The sequence below is a fragment of the Mobula hypostoma genome, chromosome 5 (assembly GCF_963921235.1).
Source record: "Mobula hypostoma chromosome 5, sMobHyp1.1, whole genome shotgun sequence".
Classification (NCBI taxonomy): domain Eukaryota; kingdom Metazoa; phylum Chordata; class Chondrichthyes; order Myliobatiformes; family Myliobatidae; genus Mobula; species Mobula hypostoma.
The window spans coordinates 4249619-4277133 of NC_086101.1; the positions used below are offsets into that span (position 1 = coordinate 4249619).

A 27515-nucleotide genomic window follows, 5' to 3' on the forward strand; every position below is an offset into this window, starting at 1 on the left:
ATAAAAGACCCTCCTCCCAAATAAAGCACAATCCCTCCAGAGCACTACCCCCCAAAATAAAGACCATCCCCCAATAAAACACCATCCTTCTAATAAAACACCCATCCCAAATAAAACACAATCTTTCCAAACAGAGCACTAGCCCCCCCCAAGTAAAACCCACTCCCCAAATAAAATGCCCTCCTTGCAAAGTTTTTTAAATAATAATGGTCAGAAACTTTCCTTTTAAAATCTCAAATTATTATTTCTTTTTCTCTAAGAATAAAAATATAGATTACAGATAGATGCAAATCCTGCCTACAGGCAGACCAAAATAACGACCGGAGCCCCCGCCTCCAGTCAGGCCAATAGAGTACAGAGAACGAGAACAGTTCCACTGCCATCACGAGAGGGTTAGGGAAGAGGGTGGTAAGGGGGCGTCCTAGAGGGAGAGGGTGAGGGAAGGGGCGGGAAGAGGGTGAGGGAAGGGGTCAGGGAGAGGGTGGGGAATGGGTCAGGGAGAGGGTGGGGAAAGGGGCGGGGAGAGGGTGAGGGAAGGGGCAGGGAGAGGATGAGGAAATGAAGCGGGAAATGTCTGAGGAGGAAGGAAGAGTGTGGATGGGTGGGGAGGGTGAGGGAAGCGGGCAGGAACGGGGATGGAGGGCTGTAGGTGGGCGAAGAGGGAGAGAGGGGTCTTAGAGGAAGGGAGGGAGTGTTTCCTGGTGGGAGGGAGGAACAGGGTGGGAGTGAGATTAAGTACATGGTGGCAAAAGAGGGAAAGAGGAGGACAAAGGAAAAGGGTAGGGGAGGGTCGACTGGGAGCAGTACAGTTGTGAAGCTAATGGGGTGTGCACGAGGGGAACGGAGGAGTAGAGGGGGACAGGGGGAGGAGGGAAGTGAAGAGAGTGGAAGTGTAAGCTGGAGGGGTGAGGAATTTTGGATGGGGGAGGGAGCTGAGCACTAAGGCAACACCATGCTGATCTCGGCCGGCCGGTTCTCCAGGTTACGGGTGGTGGTCTTGCCGTGCTGGTCGCGCAGGTGGACGCGCAGGGTGCTGTAGTGGGTGAAACGCATGTCGCAGTAGCTGCAGCAGTGGGGCGCGTCGCCATTGTGCACGTTCATGTGGTCCTTTAGCGAGCGTTTCTGCGTGAAGGTGCGGCCGCAGACGGCACAGCAGTACGGCTTGAAGCCGGTGTGCACGTTGATGTGCTGCGCCAGCCGGGCGTTCTTCTTGAAGACTTTGCCACAGAGGAGGCACATGTAGAGCCGGTGCGTCACCATGTGGGCGGCCAGGTGCTCCCGCTGCTCGAAGACGGCCGCGCACTCGGAGCAGCGGACCGGCTCGGCCTCGGGGCCCTCGGGCCGCGGCGGCAGCGGCAGCGATGCCGGGTCCTCGGGACCCCTGTAGAAGCCGCTGCGGCAGTCCTCGCTGGCCGAGCTCTCGTAGTCCTCCTCAGGGAAGTCGTCCGAGATGAGGACCTCGGACATGTCGTAGGGTGCGCCGCCAGTCTCTGAGTAGTCGTGGCTCCCGCTGCCGCTCCCTACTCCTCCTCCACCCACCGTCGAGTGGATGCGTGGGTCAGGCTCCGGACCCTCTCCAGACCCCGGCGCCATGCAGTCGGCCAGCGACTCTACCTTGCGGATGCGCAGGTCGTCGGCCTGACCAAAGGAGGCAGCAGGCGGTCGTGGCCGGGGCCTGGGCCTCGGCGGCGGCTCCTGCTGGTGCTCCTCCTCCAGCTTCACTGACTCGCTGGCCTCGCCCCACGGCCCGTCGCGCTCAGAGGAGCTGGCAATCTGCGGCGTGCACGGCCGCTCGCGGTCTGGGTCCCGGTCCCGGTCCCGTTCCGGGCCCGACTCGTCCCCCCCCAGACCCGGGCTCGGGCCTGGCGGCGGGGGTGGCAGGCGGGGTCCGATCCGCGGCGAGAGCGACTGGCGGCACTTCTCCACCACGTGCTCCATCTGCAGGCAGCTGGCGGCCGTCAGGTAGTCGAGGATGTCGCCGAAGGGGAACTCCAGCGTGCCGGTGTAACAGGACAGCAGCAAGCGCTGCACCGTCTGCGCTCCGGTCATGGGGAAGACCTCAACCTCCCGCGACGGGTTCATGTGGAACTGGTCCCGCAGGAACGGGGAGCAGGCAGCCAGCACCACCCGGTGCCCCGGGAACCGCAGCCGCTCCGCCACGATGGTCACGTCGCAGAAGCGCTCCTCCATCCGCAGCTGGTTCATCCGCTGCAGAATCGACACCTCGTGGTTGGGAAAGTGGAAGCGCACCACGTCGTCCGAGGCCATAGCCAGGGTGGCAGCTGCCGGGGGTCACGGGGAGAGACACAAAGTAGAGACGGACATTAGTGTAAACTCAATGTCAACACACTGTGAAAATTCAAAAGGAAAGAAAAAAAATAACAATAATATTTAAATAAGCAATGAATATGGAGAACACGAGATGAAGAGTCCTTGAAAGTGAGTCCATATGTTGTGGGACCAGTTCAGTGGTGGGGTGAGTGAATTACAGTGAAATGCATCATCGGTGTCAAATCAAATCAGTGGATTCTGTTGGGGGCAGCTCACAAGTGCTTCCGCGCCAACGTGACCTAACGACAGGTCTTTGGAGGAAACCCATGCAGTCACGGGGAGAAGGTACAAGTTCCTTACGGGGACAGTGGTGGGAGGTGAACCCTGATTAGTGATTGCTAAATAATTAGAGTCAATCATTGGTAATCCAAAAACTTGCAGTAATAGGATGAGGTTGTAAATCAATATGTAAAACTGCTGAAACAATATCAAAGATGTCTTTATCATCTTCAGCCTGCCCGTTGATAGCATTTGTTACGCTGATGGCCAGAAGATCCATATTATTCAAATGGAAATATTTTGATTCCCCTAATACACTTCAATGGTTTTCTCAAACTATAGTTTGTTTAAACCTACAAAAAATCAGGAGCAGCAGAGTTAATTCCTCGATTAAATTCGAGGAAACTTGGGAGTCCTTTATTCAGTATTTCCATACATATGACTTAAGTTGATTTTCTTTTTGAATCCTTTTTCCTAATATTTAATTGTTTATGGAAGGAGGAATGGAGTCAAGGACAGAATAATTATAATTGACAAATTATGGCAGCCCAGTTTTTTTTTTCTCTGTTTTGTTTTCTGTTTAGTTTAGGGGTTTTTTGTTTTTTGTCTTGAACAAATCTTTTGAACTTTTTTTCGGTTTCATTTATCAAGAGATTGGGAGGAACTGTCTGGATATGATATTTGGAACTGATGTTGGTATATATGATTGCTATTATTGTTAACCTGTTCCTTTGGCATTGTTATTATTGATATGTTCATTTAACTGATTATAATGCAATAAAAAGATTTGAAAAAGGTGATTGCTAGCACTGTAAGGCGATTGCGTTGACAGATACTCCGACTTTATTCCTTTGAAACTACACAGGGGAAGACACGAAAGTTCTTGCTATTGGCGTATTGTTAAAGGGAATGTTCAGCACAGATCTGTTTTGTCATTAACCTGGTCAGTTGTATATTGATGCTATCCTTCAACACTAACACAAGTGTACCATACATTCTGGGTGTCTGGAGTTTGTACATTTGAAGCAGCATTGAAGATTCAAAGAGGTTCTGTTTTCAATTATTCTAGATATCCCGTGTTATTTATTTGAAAAAGTTGTCTTCTTGTGTGCTCGTTAGTCTTTGTGCAGTTTTTTATAAACTCCATTACCTTTCTTTTATTATTCATTTATTGAGATACAGCGTGAAACAGCCTGTTTTGGCCCCTCGAGTCGCACAGCCTAGCAACTCCCCCATTTGCCAGGGCAATTTGCCAAGACCAATTAACGTGCCCCAAACAGTAAGTTTTTGGACTGCAAAAGGAAAGTGGAGCACGTGTAGGAAACCCACTTTGTCATGGGGAGAACATACAAACCCCGTACAGATGGTGGTGGGTATTGAACTCGTCATCGGTCCTATGAAGCATTATGCTAAACACTACACAACCATACCAGCCAATGGCAAAAATTTCCTTATTTTCCTGAAAATGCCTGCAAGAAAATTAATCTCAACATGGTAAATGGTAACGTATGCAAAAGACCATAAGATAAGGAAGCAGAATTGTCCATTTGGCCCATTGAGTCTGCTCTGCCATTTCATCATGGCTGATCCAAATTTCCTCTCAGACCTAATCTCCTGCTTTCTCCCCATATCCCTTACTGCCTTGGCCAATGAAGAATCCAGCAACCTCTGTCTTAAATATACATAAGGACCTGGCCTCCTCAGCTGCCCGTGGCAAAGAATTCCACATATTCACCACTCTCTGGCTAAAGAAGTTCTTCCTCATCTCCGTTCTAAAAGGACACCCTTCTGTTCTGTTAAGCAGCCTCATGTGTGGCTGTGTCGTCTGGTCACAGACTCTCCCAACATAGGAATCATCCTCTCCACATCCACTCTATCAAAGCCTTTCACCATTCAATAGGGGTTTCAGTGAGGTTACCCCTCATTCTTCTGAATTCTAGTGAATACAGACCCAGAGCCATCAAACACTCTTCATATGACAAGCCATTCAATCCTGGAATCATTTTCGTGAACCTCCTTTGAACCCTCTCCAGCTTCAACACATCCTTTCTAAGATAAGGGGACCCAAAACTGCTCAGAATACTTTGTGAGGCCTCACCAGTGCTTTATAAAGTCTCAACATTACATTACATATGCTAGTCCTCTTGAAATGAATGCATTCCTCACCACAGACTCAACCTGAAAACTAACCTTTAGGTCCTTTTGCACCTCTGGTTGTATTTTCTCTCCATTTAGAAGATGATCAGCCCTTTCATTTCTTTTACCAAAGTGCATGACCATACACTTCTTCACACTGTATTGCATCTGCCATTTCTTTGTCCATTCCCCTAATCTTTTTTTTAATTTTATTTTTATTTGGATAAGGAATTCACAATTATCATGTACTTTTTTCACACATATAACCTTTTCCATTTTTTTATATGTATAAAACTACAATTATTTATACATTCTTAAGTACACATTGAGATGGTATAAAAGGAAAATAAACATTTAAATAGATAATTATGTACTGTGGTAAATCTAACCTATTAGGCTAAGTAATAAAATTAGTTGTTAAGAAAAATGGTAATAATAGTTTCCATACAACCCTTCTGGACCATTTCCACTGGTGCAAAATGTTGCATACAAGCCTATATACCAACCATTGTAGGTGTTTCTATCCCAATTTGTTCGTGCTTGTTCCTGCCCGCAGACATAATTATCCAATCCCTATGTACTTATTTACTTAATTTTTTCATTTTTTTTTAATCCCTTTCCCAAATCTTTCCCTTTACTTGTGTTAATTCTCTATTTTCCAAAAAAAAGCAAACATTTAGACTAGGGGTGCTGACGTTAGCAATATTACTGTGTTGATGAGAAGAGCAATATAAATCATTAGGAGAGTCATCTAAAGTCTGCTCGCATTGGGGTTATATATTCAATCCATTTATTCCAGATTTGATAAAATGTTTCTTTTTGAGTTCTCAGGGAGTAAGTCAACTTTTCCATTTTAAATATTTCCAAGATAATTTCGTACCAATCTTCTAATGTAGGTGGTATTGGATTTAGCCATTTTCTAGTGATTGATTTCTTACTTGCCGCTAAGAGGGCCTGCAGCAACTTTATATCTTCCTTCTGTTCAAGGAACAATACATGCCCCAAATAGAGCATCTCAAAGTTCAGAGGTATCTGGGACCTAAGTACCTTAACTAATGTTCTATGAATACCTTCCCAAAATAGACTTAATTTAGGGCAATCCCAGAAAATATGAAAATGATTTGCCTTCTTGGAGCCGCACCTTCTCCAACACATCACATTTGTATCTTTATATTTTTCCTGATATGGGGTCTTGAAGTATCTTATAATGTTTTTCCAACAATGTTCTCTCCAAGTCAAAGAATTAGTCGAGGACCATTGAAAGCTGCAGATTTTCCCCCAAGCCTCCTCTGAAAGTACCAACCCCGCTTCTTTCTCCCACTTCTCTTTAATATACAGTGTATTTACATTTTTAGCATGGGAGAGTGCATTACATAGGCGAGAAACTGATTTACTAGGTATTGAACTGCAAGCCGAATTCAGAATCTTGAAAAATTCTAATTCTACTGTTGATAGGTCTGTATATCTACAACTCTGGTTAACATAGTTTCGTATTTGAAGGTACCTAAAAAAGTCATTATGTTCTAGGCCATGTTTGTCCTGCAGGATTTGGAAACTTTGTAATACTCTTTTATCTATAAATGAGAGGTAGGTTGTAAGACCTTTCTTTATCCATAGCTCAAATCTTTTATCTCCTCTGTTGGGAAGGAATTCGGTATCATATGCACACCATCTAAAGAGTTTTAACATGTTATTAATTCCACATGAATTAACCACCTTCTGCCATACTTTTAATGTAAGATTTATCCAAGCATTATTAAATTTTTCCAACCATTCCCCTAATCTATCCAAGTTCTTTTGTAGCCTGTCTAGATCCCCAAAACTACCTGCCCCTCCACCTATCTTCATATCGTCTACAAACTTTTCAACAAGGCCATCAATTCCATTATCCAAATCATTGACATACAACGTAAAAAGAATCAGTCCCAACACAGACCCCTGTGGAACAAAACTAGTCACTGGCCGCCAGCCAAAGGCGCCCTTCATTCCGCTCTTTACCTCCTGCCAATCAGCCACTTTATCCAAGCTAGAATCTTTGCTGTAATACCATGGGCTCATAGTGTGATAAGCAGCCTCAGGTGTGACACCTTGTCAAAGGCCTTCTGAAACTCCAAGTACACAATATCAACTGATTCTCCTTTGTCTATCCTGATCGTTATTTCAAAGAGTGGGAATAAACGGGACCTTTTCAGAATGGCAGGCGGTGACCAGTGGGGTACCGCAAGGCTCAGTGCTGGGACCCCAGTGGTTTACAATATATATTAATGACTTAAAACATAGAAACATAGAAAATAGGTGCAGGAGTAGGCCATTCGGCCCTTCGAGCCTGCACCGCCATTTATTATGATCATGGCTGATCATCCAACTCAGAACCCTGCCCCAGCCTTCCCTCCATACCCCCTGACCCCTGTAGCCACAAGGGCCATATCTAACTCCCTCTTAAACATAGCCAATGAACTGGCCTCAACAGTTTGCTGTGGCAGAGAATTCCACAGATTCACCACTCTCTGTGTGAAGAAGTTTTTCCTAATCTCGGTCCTAAAAGGCTTCCCCTCTATCCTCAAACTGTGACCCCTCGTTCTGGACCTCCCCAACATCGGGAACAATCTTCCCGCATCTAGCTTGTCCAATCCCTTTAGGATCTTATACGTTTCAATCAGATCCCCCCTCAATCTTCTAAATTCCAACGAGTACAAGCCCAGTTCATCCAGTCTTTCTTCATATGAAAGACCTGCCATCCCAGGAATCAATCTGGTGAACCTTCTTTGTACTCCCTCTATGGCAAAGATGTCTTTCCTCAGATTAGGGGACCAAAACTGCACACAATACTCCAGGTGTGGTCTCACCAAGGCCTTGTACAACTGCAGTAGTACCTCCCTGCTCCTGTACTCGAATCCTCTCGCTATAAATGCCAGCATACCATTCGCCTTTTTCACCGCCTGCTGTACCTGCATGCCCACTTTCAATGACTGGTGTATAATGACACCCAGGTCTCGTTGCACCTCCCCTTTTCCTAACCGGCCACCATTCAGATAATAATCTGTTTTCCTATTTTTGCCACCAAAGTGGATAACTTCACATTTATCCACATTAAATTGCATCTGCCATGAATTTGCCCACTCACCCAACCTATCCAAGTCACCCTGCATCCTCTTAGCATCCTCCTCACTGCTAACACTGCCACCCAGCTTCGTGTCATCCGCAAACTTGGAGATGCTGCATTTAATTCCCTCATCCAAGTCATTAATATATATTGTAAACAACTGGGGTCCCAGCACTGAGCCTTGCGGTACCCCACTAGTCACCGCCTGCCATTCTGAAAAGGTCCCGTTTATTCCCACTCTTTGCTTCCTGTCTGCTAACCAATTCTCCACCCACACCAATACCTTACCCCCAATACCGTGTGCTTTAAGTTTGCACACTAATCTCCTGTGTGGGACCTTGTCAAAAGCCTTTTGAAAATCCAAATATACCACATCCACTGGTTCTCCCCTATCCACTCTACTAGTTACATCCTCAAAAAATTCTATGAGATTCGTCAGACATGATTTTCCTTTCACAAATCCATGCTGACTTTGTCCGATCATTTCACCGCTTTCCAAATGTGCTGTTATCACATCCTTGATAACTGACTCCAGCAGTTTCCCCACCACCGACGTTAGGCTAACCGGCCTATAATTCCCCGGTTTCTCTCTCCCTCCTTTTTTAAAAAGTGGGGTTACATTAGCCACCCTCCAATCCTTGGATGAGGGAATTAAATGCAGCATCTCCAAGTTTGCGGATGACACGAAGCTGGGTGGCAGTGTTAGCTGTGAGGAGGATGCTGAGAGGATGCAGAGTGACCTGGATAGGTTGGGTGAGTGGGCAAATTCATGGCAGATGCAATTTAATGTGGATAAATGTGAAGTTATCCACTTTGGTGGCAAAAATAGGAAAACAGATTATTATCTGAATGGTGGCCGATTAGGAAAAGGGGAGGTGCAACGAGACCTGGGTGTCATTATACACCAGTCATTGAAAGTGGGCATGCAGGTACAGCAGGCGGTGAAAAAGGCAAATGGTATGCTGGCATTTATAGCGAGAGGATTCGAGTACAGGAGCAGGGAGGTACTACTGCAGTTGTACAAGGCCTTGGTGAGACCACACCTGGAGTATTGTGTGCAGTTTTGGTCCCCTAAACTGAGGAAAGACATCCTTGCCATAGAGGGAGTACAAAGAAGGTTCACCAGATTGATTCCTGGGATGGCAGGATTTTCATATGAAGAAAGACTGGATGAACTGGGCTTGTACTCGTTGGAATTTAGAAGATTGAGGGGGGATCTGATTGAAACGTATAAAATCCTAAAGGGATTGGACAGGCTAGATGCAGGAAGATTGTTCCCGATGTTGGGGAAGTCCAGAACAAGGGGCCACAGTTTGAGGATAAAGGGGAAGCCTTTTAGGACCGAGATTAGGAAAAACTTCTTCACACAGAGAGTGGTGAATCTGTGGAATTCTCTGCCACAGGAAACAGTTGAGGCCAGTTCATTGGCTATATTTAAGAGGGAGTTAGATATGGCCCTTGTGGCTACAGGGATCAGGGGGTATGGAGGGAAGGCTGGGGCGGGGTTCTGAGTTGGATGATCAGCCATGATCATAATAAATGGCAGTGCAGGCTCGAAGGGTTGAATGGCCTACTCCTGCACCTATTTTCTATGTTTCTATGTTTCTTCAATGAATTCCAACAGATTTGTCAGGCAAGATTTTCCCTTGAGGAAACCGGCCTAATTTATCACATGACTCCAAGTACCCTGAGACCTCATCCTTAATAACCGACTCCCACATCTTCCCAACCACTGACTGGCCCATAATTTCCTTTCTTCTGCCTCTCTCCCTTCTTGAAGAGTGGAGTGATATTTGTAATGTTCCAGTCTTCCAGAACCATTCCAGAATCTAGTGATTCTTGAAGGGTCATTACTAATGCCTCCACGATCTCTTCAGCCACCTCTTTCATAACTCTGAGGTGTACACTGTCTGGTCCAGGTGACTTATCGACCTTCAGACTTCTCAGTTTCCCAAGAACCTTCTCCCTGGTAATGGTAACTTCACACACTTCATGCCCTGACACCTGGAATTTCCACAATACTACTAGAGTCTTCCACAGTGAAGAATGATGCAAAATATTTATTCAGTTCATCTGCCATTTCATTGTCTCCCATTAACCACTTTTCCAGTGGTCCGACATCCACTCTCGCCTCTATTTTACACTTTATGTATCTGAAGAAACTTTAGTTATCTCTTTAATATTATAGAATAGCTTACTTTCATATTCCATCTTTACCTTCCTAATGACCTTTTTAGTTACCTTCTGTTTTTAAAAGCTTCTCAATCCTCTAACTTCCCGCTAATTTTTGCTCTATTATATGCCCTCCCTTTGGCTTTTATGTTGGCTTTGACTTCCCTTGTTGGCCACGGTTGCTCATCTTTCCTTCAGAATACTTCCTCCTCTTTGGGCTGTATGTATCCTGTGCCTTCCAAATTCCTTCCAGAAATTCCAGCCATTGCTGCTCTGCCGTCAGCCCTGTCAGTGTTCTTTTCCAAGCAAGTCTGGCCAACTCCTCTCTCATACCTCGGTAATTCCCCTTACTCCACTGTAATACTGATACATCTGACTTTAGTTTCTCCTTTTCCGATTTCAGGGTGAATTCGATCAAATTGTGATAACGTTCCCCTCAGAGTTCTTTTACCTTCAGCTGTCTAAGCAATTCTGGTTCATTGCACAACACCCAATGCAGAATAGCTGATTCTCCAGTGGGCTCAACTGTGAGCTGCTCTATAATCCATCTCTTAGGCACTCAAGAAACTCCCCCTCTTGGAATCCAGCACCAACCTGATTGTCCCAATCTATTGTATATTGAAGTCCCCCACAACCATTGTAACATTGTCCTTTTGGTATGCATTTTCTATCTTCCCTTGTAATTTGTAGGTCATATACCTATTACCACCTGGGGGTCAGTGTACAACTCTCAACAGGACTTTTTTTACTCTTGCAGTTCCTTAGCTCTATGCACAATGATTCAACACCTCTTCCTAATGATTTAATTTCATTTTTTTTTACCAACAGTGCAATGCCGCCCCCCTCCGCTGTCCTGCCTATCCTTTCGATACAATAAGTATCCTCGGACGTTAAGCTCCCAGCTAAAATTTTTCAGCCATAATTCAGTGATACATACTTTGATAGTAAATTTTATTTTGTACTTTGAACTCTGCTCGTTGGGAAGTGCTACACTGTAAACATGCAATTCTGTAAATTAACCTGAGTACATTCCAAATGTTAATCTTCACTACTGTAGATGATCACAGCAAATGAAACTCTGAAACTGTAGTTAAATGTTTATTGTTATCTGAGATCCTCCCCCCTCATTCTTCTAAACTCCAGCGAGTACAGACCGAGGTCCAACAAACACTCTTCATACATTAACCTTTTCATTCCTGGAATCATTCTTGCGAACCTTCTCTGGACCTTCTACAGTACCAGCTCATCCTTTCACAGATAAGCGACCCAAAGCTGCTCACAATGCTCCAAGTGTAGTCTGACCAATGCCTTATAAAGCCTTACATCACATACTTACTTTTTAAATTCTAGTTATCTCGTAACGAATAATAACATTGGATTTGTCTTCCATACCACCGACCCAACCTGTAAGTGAACCTCAAACAAGAGAATATCTGCAGATGCTGGAAATCCAAGCAACACATGCAGTGCTGATGAAGGGTCTCAAGCCAAAAGGTCAACTGTCTGCAAGTTAACCTTTATGGGTTAATGAGGACTCCTAAGGCCTTTTGCACCTTGGACTTTTTGAGTCAAGTCAAGTCACTTTTTATTGTCATTTCGACCATAACTGCTGGAACAGTACACAGTAAAAACGAGACAATGTTTTTCAGGACCATGGTGCGACATGAAACAATACAAAAACTACACTGAACTACGTAAAAACAATACAAAAACTACACTAGACTACAGATCTACCCAGGACTGCATAAAGTGCACAAAACAGTGCAGGCATTACAATAAATAAGAAACAAGATAATATGCACAGTAGCGGGCAGTCGGTTGGTGTCAGTCCGGGCTCTGGGTATTGAGGAGTCTGATGGCTTGGGGGAAGAAACTGTTACATAGTCTGGTTGTGAGAGCCCGAATGCTTCGGTGCCTTTTGCCAGATGGCAGGAGGGAGAAGAGTTTGTATGAGAGGTGCGTGGGATCCTTCACAATGCTGTTTGCTTTACGGATGCAGCGTGTGGTGTAAATGTCTGTGATGGCGGGAAGAGAGACCCCAATGATCTTCTCAGCTGACCTCACTATCCGCTCTCTTCTCTCCATTCAGAAAATAGTTGAAATGTTTCAGGGCACCTGTGTTGAGAAGTATGAAATGTCGTGTCAGAGAGAGAGAGAGATTCCCCTGGACTCTCCCTCTACTGGAGGTTTGCTCTGTGAATAAAGACTTTCATATTTCCAACCTTCAGCTCCCGTATTTAGTCACAACACATAGCATGCATTTGTGCACATGCCCTGACCTACCCACACTTTAAGCGCATGCATGCATTCCTTTCTGCACAATACAAAATCACACACAAAATGCCATATTAACTCAGCAGGTCAGGCAGCATATATGGAGGGGATGTTTCGGGCCGAGACCCTTCACCAGGACTGGAAAGGAAGTGGGGAAAAGCCAGAATAAGAAGGTGGGGAGGGGAGGGGAGGGAGAGTACAAGCTGGCAGGTGATAGGTGAGACCTCATGAGGGGGAAGGTGGGCGGGTGGCAGATGGGGGGGTGTGATGATGAAGTAAAAAGCTGGGAGGTGAGAGGTGAAGAGGTGAAGGGGTGGAGAAGAAGGAATCTAATAGGAGAGGAAGAGTGGATGTGGGAAGAGAAGGGGAGCCAGAGGGAGGTGATGGGCAAGTGAGGAGAAGAGAAGGGATGAGAGGGGAGCTAGAATGGGGAATGGAAAAAGAGAGAGGGGGGAGGGGCAGAAGTTACCAGAGGTTAGAGAAATTGATGTTGATGCCTTCAAGCTGGAGTATCATCGTTTATGTTCACATCGTTCGTGTAAATCACCACATAGTGTCCTTACCTCAGTAAAAGTATTTGTTAGCTACTGAGGGGGCACCGTGCAGATTCACCAGACTGGTCTCTGCGATGTGGCCAATCTGTCACATGAGGAGGGATGGAGTAGATGAGGTTCCTTCTCTAGGATCTAGTAGAAACAGAGGTCATCTCAGTGAAAGACAAAGAACACTTCAAATGCCTTACAAACTTGAGTGTTTTTGTTGAGGAGGTGATAAAGATGACTCGTGAGGGTCGGGCTGTGGGTGTTGTACACTTTCGAACAGGGGTGGTCCACTGAACTCCTTGCTTAATGGTATTGGTCCATGCATAAAAAAAGGTTGGGAACCCCTGCTTTAGAAGATCAATCGTAGTAGGATAATCCAGAAGATAAAGGGATGTCCCAATATCGCAAAATCCATATTCAGTATCAATGGGCCAAATGGCCTAATTCAGCTCCTCTGTCTTATGGTGTTACTGTCTAACATTGACTTGTCCATAGGAAAACAGAGGGCAGCAGCGGAAGGGTCTGATTCCGACTGGAGGTCTGTGATCAGTGTTCCTTCACAGGGATCAGTGCCAGGGGCCTGCTAGTTCTAATTATCTGACAGCTCAAAATGTTGGCGGGCTGGACTGCCTATGCTGGTCTGTCTGGTCTGCCTATGCCGGTGGGCTGGTCTGTCTATGCCGGTGGGCTGGTCTGTCTGGTCTGCCTATGCCGGTGGGCTGGTCTGTCTATGCCGGTGGGCTGGTCTGTCTATGCCAGTGGGCTGGTCTGTCTGGTCTGTCTATGCCGGTGGGCTGGTCTGTCTATGCCAGTGGGCTGGTCTGTCTGGTCTGTCTATGCCGGTGGGCTGGTCTGTCTGGTCTGTCTATGCCAGTGGGCTGGTCTGTCTGGTCTGTCTATGCCGGTGGGCTGGTCTGTCTGGTCTGTCTATGCCGGTGGGCTGGTCCGTCTGGTCTGTCTATGCTGGTGGGCTGGTCTACTTATGTTGGTGGGCTGGTTTGCAGACAATACAAAACTTGTCTGAGTTGCGGATGGTGAGGAAGGTTATGAAAAGATTCAGCAAGATATCAACTAAAATAGAACATGGAAATATGATTTGAGAGTGTACAGGAAAAAATTTACAAGATGGTGCCAGGACTTGAGGACCTGAATTAGGATTTTTTTGCTGAAGGATGAGGGGAGATTTTATAGAGGTATACAAAATTATGAAGAGTATCCAATAGGGTAAATGTAAGCAGGCTTTTTCACCCGAGGTTAGGTGAGACTAGAACTAGAGGTCATAGGTTAAGAGTGAAAGGTGAAATATTTAATATTTAATATTTAAATGAGGGGAGCTTCTTCACTGAGAGTGTGGTGTGAATGTGCATTTGGGGTCGATTCCAACATTTAAGTGGAATTGCTAGAACAGCACAGCACAGAACAGGCCATTCGGCCCAGAAGGTGAGCCAATTTACACTAAATCCTGATGCCAATTCACAGGAAACACTCTCCTCCTGTTTTGCGGCAGAAGTACACAATTAAAAAGATTATAGATTCCAGTAAGAGGGCATGGGGTGATGGGGGGGGGGGGCGGTCATGAATGATGGATGTATCCTTTTTGAAGCATCGATTCTGTCTCTAACTTCAATCAGAATAACTTTTTTGCCCTTAAAAGAACCTTTCCTTGATTGTACCTGCACTTTTTGTACAGTTCTGCATTAGGCCTCTGCTGTGGTTACACAACAATACTATTAATAAAAACGCTGAAGACGGGAGCTAAGTTTCATGGTTCTTTACTGGCAGAATCCGAACTCGGCACACACATACAGATCAATACGCACCTAATAGCGCATGCAACGACGTTCTACTAACACATAAAGTAGTCCCTTATTATTCTGTAGGCTATACGGTACACTCCTCCCCTTTTATTTTAATAGTGTATCAATTGTTTTTTGCTGGGGCACTATGCTAAACAAATATGTTTACCCTTAACATGCAAACACCTACCATTTGTTTACTAAGTAACTTAATAATATCAAATTATAACAAGCCTTTTTCTTTACTTTTGGTCTAAGACCCATTTAGAACTCAAGTCTCTGGGGAGGTCTTCTCTGCCTCTCCAGGTAACGTCTGTCCTGAAACGTTTGCTTTGGGGCATTAGTCTCTACAGGTACATCAGGTGGGTCCTCAGCACTGATGACAGGCTTATCTGTGGATGAGGCTGATGTGCTCACATCAGGAGTGTTTGCTTCTATGTCAGGGGAGTCCGGGCAAGGTGTTGTGGTGTTTTTCACCTGAGCATCCAGGATTTGATCCACATGACGTCTCCATACGTTCTCTCCCACCTGTACTCTATACATCAGTGGCCCGTCTGTGGCGGAAATTGTACCCGGCTGCCACTTTTCAGTCTGGTAATCACGTGCAAGAACTCACTGTCCCACACTGAAGCTTTGTGTGGACTTAGCATTCAAGTGTTTGAACTGACTGTTCTCCACATCACACCGTACATCTGGTTTGAGAAGATCCATGCAGGACCTCAGGTTCCTGTTCAGAAACATCATCGCTGGAGTCTGATTAGTGGTTGCATGTACAGCATTGCGATAGGCAAGGAGGAAGCTGTCTATCTTGTGTTGCAGTGGTTGATTTTTGCTGTCCATTGCCTTGATGGCTTTCTTGAATGTCTGTACAAATCTTTCTGCCAAGTCATTTGTGGATGAATGGTAAGGGGCAGATGTAAAGTGCTTGATTCCTTTGTCCTTCACAAAACTTTGGAATTCTTCAGAGACAAATTGTCATCCACTCTCTGTGCAGATTTGTTCTGGTATGCCATTCCTGGCGAACTTGGCCCTCAGCACTCTAATGGTCTTTTCCGATGTGGTTGTCTTCATTTTGATGACCTCTGGCCATTTGGAATGTGCATCAACGGCGATTAAAAAGATAGAGTCCATGAATGGTCCAGCAAAGTCAATGTACACTCGTTGCCATGGTGATGAGGGCCACTCCCACAGATGGAGAAGGGCTTGTGGTGGTGTGTTCTGGAGCTTTTGACATCCAGAGCAGTTCTTGGTCAAGTCCTCAATCTGTTTATCGATTCCTGGCCACCACACATAGGCACAGACAGGACTTTTCATCTTCACGATACCCAGGTGCCCCTCGTGCAGTTCCTCCAGCACTCTGGTGCATAGCTTGGGAAGAATCACAACTCGTGAACCACACATTAGAGTTTCCCAACACACTAACAACTGCTCCTTCCTCGCTGAGAAGGCTGGAAACAGTGTGTTACCCCGCACTGGCCATCCCTTTACCATGATGTCATACACTTTTGACAACATAGGGTCATTGCGTGTTTCCCTTTCAATGAGGCTGTTTGTTACTGGTAATTGTTCAACTATTGTTGTGAGAAAAACCTCCGCTGAACCCATTTGTGTAGTTATCTCGGAAGTCAGCAGTGGTAAATGTGACAAACTGTCTGCGTTGCCATGTTGCTTGGTCCCCCTGTGTTCAATGTCATACCTGTGACCTCCTAAGAAAAGGGACCATCGCTGCAGCCTTTGTGCTGTCATCACTGGAACGCCTTTTCTCGGATTGAAGATCGACACGAGAGGCTGATGGTCAGTCAACAGGGTAAACTTTTGGCTAGACAGGTAGTGACTGTATTTCTTGACTCCCCACACGAGGCTCTGTCAATCTGTGCGTAGTTGTGTTCAGCTGAAGTTATTGTTCTTGAGGCAAAGGCTATTGGTCTTTCTGAGCCACCTGGAAACTTGTGCGATAACACAGCTCCTATCCCATGGGGCGAGGCATCACAACCGAGCTGGATTGTTAAGGAGGGGTCAAAGTGTGCGAGCACCCCTTCTGAAGTTATGAGTCTTTTAGTTTCTTGAACCGCTTTCGCACAGCTCTCAGTCCACTTCCATTGTGTCCGTCCGTAATAGTGCATTTAGTGGGTGTAGGACTGTGGATAGGTTATGTGTGGTTTCACAGTGCATGCCACACACTAACCTGTCCCTCAATGCATCCGATAGACCAGCTCCAAATTGGCAATGTTCTGATAATTTGCGCAATTCAGCACAACATTCAGAAATGCTTTCATTTTTGCTGATTCCTTTTGTGAAATTTAAATCTTTCAGCAATGACCAGTGGTTTCGGGTTTAAATGCTGTTGGAGAGTGTCTACTGTCTGCTTGAACGTTTTGTCAGCTGGCTTTTCAAGGGTTAACAAGCTCCATAGCAGCCCGTATGTTTTTGCTCCCATAATACTGAGGGTACGTCCACACTACGCCGGATAATTTTGAAAACGCCGGTTTCGAGTAAAAACAACAGGCGTACACACTAAGCGTTTTTCAAAATATCTCTGTCCACACTGACACGGATATTTGGGCGAATCTCCTCCTACTGGGCACACGCAGGACACACAGAAAACAAGCGAAGAGGAAACGGTATACTTAGTGCGCATTTGTCCAGTTACAGAGTAGAAAAACTTAAAAGGAATTGCTCTTGGCTCTCGCGCAGGAGGACTTAAAACTAAAAAAAAACAAATACTGGAGCGTATGGAGGCAACCGACAGGGAGTTCACGGACAGTATGACCCGGCTGATGACGAACATTGAAAAACTGACTAACTCTGTTGCATTAATAAAGCACCTTGTTAAGTGTATAAAACATGTCTGCATCAGTGTTATCTTGTATTTGCATACAATGTTACATTAGGCCTTTACACATCTATTGTCAGAGAAGTACTTGCATAAACAGGTAAACCACCTTCATTAAAGCAAGGACAGAAAACAGGGCAAAGTGAGAATACTTACTTATTCAGTAAGCTATGGGTCAAAGTATTTGGTGAGTACATTTCTAACCCTTCTGGTTTCAGTCTAGTCCGTCTGTTCTGAAATTGTTAGGTTCTGCGAAGCGTAGAATCAAATATCGCTGTGATGATTGTATGCTCTAGTATCAATTGTCTGGCGACAATAAGGTAGTAATAATAATAATAAGAAAACTATGAAATGCCGCGCTGCCACCATTTGTTCCGGCACGTCAAGACAGCGGTTTTTAAAAGCTCCAGTTACCCTGTACACACTGCAACGGATATTAGGCGTTTTCAGATTTATTCACTCTGGAGACTGTTTCTGAAAATCTCCGTTTTCGGGGGCTGAAAATGCCGTTTCAGTGTGGACAGAAGGTTAAAATGAAGAGAAAAGGCTTCGTTTTCAAAATTATCCGGCGTAGTGTGGACGTAGCCTGAGTAAGACACTGGTTTTCTTTGCATCATTAACACCGTTAGCCTCACAATATAACTGCACTCTTTCAATGTAAGTTGCCCAGTCTTCAATGACACTATCAAATGCTGTAATGGTTCCGATCATCGCCATCTTTGTTATGTTAATTTAGCCCCGTTCTCCCCTTGTTTTTTTTTGACTCACGTGTCCTTTTTGCTAGCGCAATAAGCAAACTCCGTCAATATGCGTCTAGATTCTCTCTCTTCTCCTCCGAGTGTCGTTATCAACGAAAACACGATGTTCCGATAAGATGTAGGTTCGTAATTCTCGTTGCTCTGGGGAATGAGTCTCCACAGCCTCCATCCCCCGACCCACGTCCTAGACTTGCAGACTCGCAGGCTCGCAGGCAGGCTAATCGGGAGAAAGGTCAGCATTCAGAAGACAGCAAATCCTTGGGATTGTCCACCCCGCAGAGCACACTGAACGTACACCATAGGCCATTCAGCCCTTCTGTTTAGTAGGATGGTTCCTTAAGGTTGTCATAGCCAGGCATGTTAGTGGGGATAAGTTCCCACTACCTATTAAGTACTCCTGAAGGCATGTGTCTCAAATAGCCTCTGACAACCAAGTCCATCTCCTGGCCTTCATTTTCTACTGATAGGAGAAAGGGCACTGGTGGGTGACGGGTGCCTTAAAACCAGACGCTTGGGCTCATCAGCTGTGGTTGGAAGGAAAACTTCTGCTGCCTTTGGCTATACCCACTCTTGAGGAAGACTTCAGGAGTAAACCTCAAGGCAAATTCCACAGCTGGAGTCTCTATAGTTGGAGCTCAATGCTGACTGGCAACTCCTGCTGAACTGTATTGGCTCTCTACCGTTCCTGTGTGGGGAGGGGGAACTCCTCATCGTACCGCCCTGGCTCACGAATCAAACGCAGACAGCTAGGACATAACACGCATGGTCAACCCCAACCAAAGCAGTGCCTCTCAGTAGGATGACGACCGGTCTGAACGTAACATCAGCTGCATACCTCTGCCTTAATGCTCACAGGTTCTGCTTTCAGAGATTGGTACAGGTCAAATGACCACCTGACAGTAAACACGATCTCCTCATCTCTGTTAGGAATGTGTGGCCCCCTTGTTGTAGATTCTCCCACAAGAAGAAATCCCCTCTGCTCCACCACTTTCTAAACATTGCTGAGAACGCTTCAATCAAGTGTTAAAGAGAGAAGATCAAGATTAGCTTTATTCGTCACACGTACACGGAAACATAGTGATATGGAATGGCCAACGCAGTACGCGGGTTGTGCTGGGGCAGACCGCAAGTGTTGCCATGCTTCAGGTACCAACATGGCTTGCCAGTAACCCTAACCCAAATGTCTGGAATGTGGGGCGAGACCACGGCACCCGGAAGAAATCCAGTCACGGGCAGAACATACAGACTCCTTACAGGCAGCGGCAGGCACTGAACGCCAGTCGTTGGCGCTGTATAGCGACACGCTACTATGCCTCTCTCTTATTTCAATACCATTATGTGGAAGTTCCATATTATTTGTTCAGCCTACGATGGATAAAAGCCAATTGTGACCACAGGAGCAGCCCACCCATCTTAGTCTAAATTTACACCCGATGCACCTCTTTGCTTCTTCTGCACAACTTACTTAAATGAAAAACCTATTTCTGATTTTATTATTATTATGTATTTCAATGTAGTGCTGCCACAAAACAACAACTTTCACGACACATACCAGCGATATTAAACCTGACTCTGATTCTCTACGTACCAAGTGCTCATTTTCAAGGCACTTACACCCTGTCGAGATACAACAGGAAGCAAGCTTGACTTGACAAGCAAACCTCCCCTGGTCAGATCAACACACACAGAACACTGGAAGAACTCAGCTGGTCAAACAGAATCCTTGGAGGGGAATATACAGTCAACGTTTCCAGCTGAGATCCTTCAACACGACTGGAAAGGAAAGGGGAAGAAACCAGAATAATGTGTACAGTTCTGGTCATCAAATTATAGGAAAGATGTCAACAAAATTGAGAGAGTACAGAGAAGATTTACTAAAATGTTGCTTGGGTTTCATCACCTAAGTTACAGAGAAAGGTTGAACAAGTTGGGTCTTTATTCTTTGGAGCGTAGAAAGTTGAGGGGGGACTTGATTTAGGTATTTAAAATTATGAGGGGGATAGATAGAGTTGACGTGGATAGGCTTTTTCCATTGAGAGTGGGGGAGATTCAAACAAGAGTCATAGTCGTACTTTATTGATCCCGGGGGAAATTGGTTTTCGTTGCAGTTGCACAATAATAAATAGTAATAGAACCATAAATAGTTAAATAGTAATATGTAAATTATGCCAGTAAATTATGAAATAAGTCCAGGACCAGCCTATTGGCTCAGGGTGTCTGACCCTCCAAGGGAGGAGTTGAGGACATGAGTTGAGAGTTAAAGGGCAAGAGTTTAGGGGTAACATGAGGGGGAACTTCTTTACTCAGAGAGTGGTAGCTGTGTGGAACGAGCTTCCAGCAGAAGTGGTTGAGGCAGGTTCAATATTGTCATTTAAACTTAGATTGGATAGCTATATGGACAGGAAAGGAATGGAGGGTTATGCGCTGAGTGCAGGTCGGTGGGACTAGGTGAGAGTAAGAGTTCAGCACGCACTAGAAGGGCCGAGATGGCCTGTTTCCGTGCTGTAATTGTTATATGGTGAATAAGAACGTGGGTGGTGGGGACCAGAACCTTGTCATGATTCGGCGACTTGTGTGTCTCAATGACCCAGTTGGCTGGAGTCAGGGCTGTATGCTTTGGATGACAAACAGGTCAAAGGGTAGAGGCTAGACACCGAGATCAGACTCAAGACCAACAATCCTGACTGGTCAAACAAACTGGATAAATCTGATTGGTTTTCAATTATATAAACAGTAAAAGGGAGGTGGAACTTGATACTGGACCACTGGAAAATTATGCTGGTGAGGTAGTAATGAGGGACAAAGAAATGGCAGATGAACTTAATGGGTCCCGGACAACTGGAAGATCGCAAATGTCACTCCATTCTTTAAGAAGGGAGGAAGGCGAAAGAAAGGAAATTACAGGCCAGTTAGCCTAACCTCAGTGGTTCGGAAAGTGTTGGAGTCTATTATTAAAGATGAGGTTTTGAGATACTTGGAAACCAATGATAATATAAGCCAAAGTCAGCATGGTTTCTGTAAAGGGAAATCTTGCCTGAGTTCTTCGAGGAAGTAACAAGCAGGGTGGTCAAAGGAGAGGCAGTGGATGTCATTTACTTGGATTTTCAGAAGGCATTGTAGGGATGACTTACAGCGGACTGAAAAGCTTGAGCATATAGGTATTAAGAAAGGGGATGTGCTGGAGCTTTTGGAAAGCATTAAGTTAGATAAGTCACCGGGAACTGACAAGACGTATCCCAGGCTACTGTCGAAGGCGAGGGAGGAGATTGCTGAGCTTCTGACGATGATCTTTGCATCATCAAAGGGGACAGGTGAGGTTCCAGAGGATTGGAGAGTTGCAGATGTTGTTCCATTATACAAGAAAGGAAGTAGAGATAGCCCAGAAAATTACAGACCAGTGAGTCTTACTTCAGTGGTTGTTAAGTTGATGGAATAAGATCCTGACAGGCAGGATTTATGAACATTTGGAGAGGCATAATATGATTAGGAATACTCAACATGGCTTTGTCAAAGGCAGGTCGTGCCTTAGAGCCTGATTGAATTTTTTGAGGATGTGACTAAACACATTGATGAAGGTAGAACAGTAGATGTAATGTATATGGATTTCAGCAAGGCATTTGATAAAGTACCCCAAGCAAGGCTTATTGAGACAGTTAGGAGATATGGGATCCAAGGTGACATTGCTTTGTGGATCCAGAATTGGCTTGCCCACAGAAGGCAAACAGTGGTTGTGGACGGGTCATATTCTGCATGGAGGTCAGTATTACAGGAAAGATACTGGTAACGACAGAAGAATGGCTGACAGGCAAAAAGGGAGTGAGTGGGAATAAAAGGGGCCTTTTCTGGTTGGCTGCCAGTGACTAGTGGGAGCGGGAAGCGCAGAATCAAATATCGCTGTGATGATTGTACCTTCTAGTATCAATTGTTTGGCCACAATAAAGTACAGGTATAAAGTATAGTGGTGTTCCTCAGGGGTCAGTATTGGGACTGCTACTTTCACATTGTTTGTCAATGACTTGGATCATGGAATTGATGGCTTTGTGACAAAGTTTGTGGATGATACGAAGATAGGTGGATGGTGCTGATTGCAGCAGGACTTAAGACAAATTGGAAGAATGGGGAAAAAAGTGGCAGATGGAATAGTGTTGGGAAATGTATGATAATGCATTTTGGTAAAAGGAGCAATAGTGTGGATTATTATCTAAATGGGGAGAAGGTTCAAACATCAGAGATGCAGAGGGACTTAAGAGCACTCATGCAAAACTTCCAGAAGGTTAATTTACAGGTTGAGTCTGTGGTAAAGAAGAGAAATGCAATGTTGGCATTTACTTCAAGGGGAACAAAATATAAAAACAAGGAGATAATGCTGAGCCTTTATAAAACACTAGTCAGGCCGCACTTGGGAGTATTGTTGACAGTTTTGGGCCCCATATCTCAGAAAGGATGTATTGCCACTGGACAGAGTCCAAAGAAGATTCACAAGGATGATTCCAGGAATGAAGGAGTTAACATATGAGGAGTGTTTGGTAACTTTGGGTCTGTACTCACTGGAATTTAGAAGAATGCATGGGGACCTCACTGAAACCTACCAAACGTTGAAAGGACTAGATAAGGTAGATGTGGAGAGGATGTTTCCTGTAGTGGGGGTATCCAGAACTAGAGGGCACACCCTCAAAATTGAGGGACGACCCTTTAGAACAGAGGTGAGGGGGAATATTTTTAGCCAAAGAGTAGTAAATTTGTGGAATGCTCTGCCACAGACTGCAGTGGAGACTAAGTCCATGAGTATACAGTGGCATGCAAAAGTTTGGGCACCCTTGGTCAAAATTTCTGTTACTGTGAATAGCTAAGCCAGCAAAAGTTAAAGATGACACACCTCTTTAATATTTTAAGCAAGATTACTTTTTTTATTTCCATCTTTTACAGTTTCAAAATTAAAAAAAAGGAAAAGGGCCTGAAGCAAAAGTTTGGGCACCCTGCATGGTCAGTACTTAGTAATACCCCCTTTGGCAAGTATCACAGCTTGTAAACACTTTCTGTAGCCAGCTAAGTCTTTCAATTCTTGTTTGGGGGATTTTCGCCCATTCTTCCTTGCAAAAGGCTTCTAGTTCTGTGAGATTCTTGGGCTGTCTTGCATGCACTGCTCTTTTGAGATTCTCGATGATGTTTAGATCAGGGGACTGTGAGGGCCATGGCAAAACCAGATAGAGTGATGTTTGCTTCCAGAATTTGCTGGTTTTTAACTGAATTCATTCTTCCCTCTACCAGTGAAATGTTCCCCGTGCCACTGGCTGCAACACAAGCCCAAAGCATGATCGATCCATCCCCGTGCTTAACAGTTGGAGAGGGGTTCTTTTCATGAAATTCTGCTCCCTTTTTTCTCCAAACACACCTTTGCTCATTGCAGCCAAAAAGTTCTATTTTAACTTCACCAGTCCACAGGACTTGTTTCCAAAATGCATCAGGCTTGTTTAGATGTTCCTTTGCAAACTTCTGATGCTGAATTTTGTGGTGAGGATGCAGGAAAAGGTTTTCTTCTGATGACTCTTCCATGAAAGTCATATTTGTGCTGGTGTCGCTGCACAGTAGAACAGTGCACCACCACTCCAGAGTCTGCTAAACCTTCCTGAAGGTCTTTTGCAGTCAAGTTTTGATTTGCCTTTCTAGCAATTCTATGAGCAGTTCTTTTGGAAAGTTTTCTTGGTCTTCCAGACCTCAATTTGACCTCCGCCGTTCCTGTTAACTGCCATTTCTTAATTACATTACAAACTGAGGAAACAGCTACCTGAAAACGCTTTGCTATCTTCTCATAGCCTTCTCCTGCTTTGTGGGCATCATTTATTTTAATTTTCAGAGTGCTAGGCAGCTGCTTAGAGGAACCCATGGCTGCTGATGTTGGGACAAGGTTTGAGGAGTCAGGGTATTTATAAAGCTTTGAAATTTGCATAACCTAATGATGATTGTGAACAAGCCATAGCCCTAACAAGCTAATTAAGGTCTGAGACCTTGGTAAAAGTTATCTGAGAGCTGAAATTTCTTGGGGTGCCCAAACTTTTACATGGTGCTCCTTTCCTTTTTTTCCCCACTCTAAAATTGTACAAAACAAAAATGATACACTAATCTTGCCTAAAATTTTGCAAAGAATATTTCATCTTTAACTTTATGACTTTTGGAGATCAGTTCATCTTCTACTCACTTAACTGTTCACAGTGACAGAAATTTTGACCGGGGTGCCCAAACTTTTGCATGCCATCGTATTGAAGGCAGCAGTTGATTGTTTCCTGATCAGTCAGTGCATGAAAGGATATGGCGAGAAGTCAGGTGTATGGGGTTGAGTGGGATCCCGGATCAGCCATGATGGAACGGCGGAGCAGACTCGATAGACTGAATGGCCTAATTCTGCTCCTGTGTCTTTTTGTCTTAAAACTGTTAACGAAATTGCAATGAAGAATCCTTCTACGTCTGAATGTGATGGTATTCCCGAGTCTCCTCTCGGTACATGCATGACTGACAGTAATGAAACCCACGTGGAGGCTACTGACATGATGAAGGAAGCCCTGAACGCCACCAGAGATGGAGGGCCTTCATTGCTGCCCGAAACACCAGTGGCATAACGGTCAGTCAGCAAGATAGTAGGTGGGGAAAGAAGCACAAGCTTGAGTCAGGGTGAGCTCATGGTCGAAGAGTCGGAGGACAGCAGAGCTCACTGAGGGGAGCAGTGGGGGGGGCAGGGTCTCGCTGAACCATCAAACAGATTTAAACATCACTCAAAGACACTTCACTGGTGCAATAAATCATAAACACGAGATTCTGCAGATGCTGGGAATCCAGACAACATGCTGGAGGAACTCAGCAGGTCAGGCAGCATCTGCAGAGGGGGAGAGACAGTCAGCATTTCAGTGAAGAGCCTTCATCAGAACGCGAGGAAGCCAGAACCTCGACAGATCAGCACGTTTCCTTACCCACAGAGATCCACATTGTATACAACGCTTGAGATCTGGTCTCATCACAGCCTCGTCTAAACGAGGCATAACTTCCCAATTCCCCCAGCAATATAGAGTGCCTATAAAAAGTCTTTGCCCTCCTTAGAAGTTTTCATGTTTTATTGTTTTACAATATTGAGTAACAGCGGAGTTAAATTTGTCATTTTTTGACTGATCAACAGAAAATTACTCTTTTGTGTCAAAGTGATAACAGATATCTACAAAGTGATCTAATTACAAATATAAAACTCAAACTAGTTGATTGCATAAGTATCCACCCCTTGAAGTCCTGCTTAGTAGATGCATCTTTGGCAGAAATTACAGCCTTGAGTCTGTGTGAATAGGCCTCTATCAGCTTTGCACATCTGGCCACTGCAATTTTTCCCCATTCTTCTTTACAAAACTGCTCAAGCTCTGTCAGATTCCATAGGGATCGTGAGTGAACAGCCTTTTCAAGTCCAGCCACAAATTCTCAATTGGATTGAGGTCTGGATTCTGAACTGGCCACTCCAGGACATTAACTTTGTTGTTTCTAAGTTATTCCAGTGTAGCCTTGGCTTTATCCTTGAGGTCGTTGTCTTGCTGGCAAACAAATCTCGCAAGTTACAGTTCTCTTGCACATTGCATCAGGTTTTCCTCCAGGATTTCCCTGTAGCTTGCTGCGTTCAGTTTACCCTCTACCTTCACAAGCCTTCCAGGGCCTGTTGCAGTGAAGCATCCCCACAGCATGATGCAGTCACCACCATGCTTCATGGTAGGGATGGTGTGTTTTTGAGGATGTGCAGTTTTTGGCTTACGCCAAACATAGCGTTTCGTCTGATGGCCAAAAAGCTCAATTTTGGTTTGGTCAGACCATAGAACCTTCTTCCAGCTGACTTCAGAGTCTCTTACATGACTCTAGCCAAGGTTTCATGTGAGGTTTTCCCAACAGTGGCTTTCTCTTTGCCACTCTCCCATAAAGCTGTGACAGGTGAAGCACCCGGGCAACAGGTGTATACGCAACCTCTCCCATCTCAGCTAGTGAAGCTTGTAACTCTCCAGAGTTGTCATAGTGACCTCCCTCACTAGTCCCCTTCAAAATCTCAAATTTTTGAGGACAACTTCTTCTAGGCAGAATTACAGCTGTGTCATATTCTTTCCATTTCTTGATGATTGACTTAACTAGTACTCCAAGGAATATTTAGTAACTTGGAAATTGTCTTGTATCCATCTCCTAACTTGTGCTTTTCAATAATCTTTTTACAGAGTTGCTTGGAGTGTTCTCTTGTCTTCATGGTGTAGTTTTTGCCAGGATACTGACTCACCAGCAGTTGGACCTTCCAGATACAGGTGTATTTTTACTACAATCAATTGAAACACGTTGACTGCACACAGGTCTCCAAAAACAGATCTCCATTTAACTAATTAGGTGATTTCTAAAAGCAACTGGCTGCACGAGTGATAATTTGGTGTGTCATATTAAGGCGGGGGGGGTGAATACTTATGCAATCAATTACTTTGTGTTTTATATTTGTAATTAATTTAGATCAGTTTATAGAGATTTGTTTTCACTTTGACAATGGAAGTCTTTTTCTGTTGATCAGAGTGAAAAAAAGCTGAATTAAATCCACTGTGATTGAATGTTGTAAAACAATAAAACATAAAAACTTCCAAGGGGAGGTGAATAGTCTTTCCAGGCACTGTCTAACATTCTGATAGCTTTTATAATAGCTAGCAGTACCCTGGATAGCAGCCCACTCTACATGCCTTGTAATTAAAGACAATTAAAAAGAACAAAGGACATAATGACGAGTTGCAGGAGTCGGCTATCGGACCCATTATGCCTGCGCTGCCATTCAATGAGACAATGGCTGATTTGGCCGTGAACTCAATTCCACCTACCTCCCCTTTTCCCCAGAATCCTTAAATCCCCTGCTGCACAAAAATCTCTCCAAATCTGTCTTAAATAAATTCAATAAGGTACCTCTACTGCTTTCCCAGGCCGAGAATTCCAGACGCGCTACTCTCTGGGAAAAGCGGTTTCGCTTCATCTCCGTCCTACATTTATTTTGCTGAATTGGCACGAGGGCTTAGAGGTCAGAGTAATGTTTTACAACACCAACAATGGCTTCCTCAGAAGGAGTTTGAACGTTCTCCCGTTGACCTGGCCAATTTCCTCTCCAGATGCTCCGGATTCCTCGCATACGGTCAGGGTTAGGATTATGGAGATGTGGCACTGGAAGCCTGGCAACACTTGCGCACTGTCGAGCACAATCCTCGCTGACTCAACTGGACGCATTTCACTGGAGGTGTCAATGCATACGTGACAAATATAGCTAATCCTTTATCAAATCTTGAAGCTATCTTACCCACCAGCGGAGACAACTTT

The 27515-nt window shown here is 44.8% G+C and overlaps 1 protein-coding gene across 7 annotated transcripts in view; it reads right to left on the bottom strand.

Moving 5' to 3' along the window:
- Window positions 1–241: 241 nt before the first annotated feature.
- The window catches only part of LOC134346511 (zinc finger and BTB domain-containing protein 12-like), a 37207-nt gene continuing 9933 nt past the window's right edge, over window positions 242–27515 (bottom strand). For 2 of the 7 annotated variants that reach the window (XM_063047905.1, XM_063047908.1), the window contains exons 2-4: window positions 18175–18381; window positions 12799–12921; window positions 243–2282 (exon numbers count right to left, since the gene is read on the bottom strand). In XM_063047905.1, coding sequence (XP_062903975.1) covers window positions 940–2268 — 1329 coding nt within the window. In that variant the 5' untranslated portion in view covers window positions 2269–2282; window positions 12799–12921; window positions 18175–18381 and the 3' untranslated portion in view covers window positions 243–939. Of the gene's footprint in view, window positions 2283–12798; window positions 12922–18174; window positions 18382–27515 lie in introns of all 7 variants that reach the window. The other 5 variants (XM_063047907.1, XM_063047906.1, XM_063047903.1 and 2 more) reach the window with 3 other exon arrangements.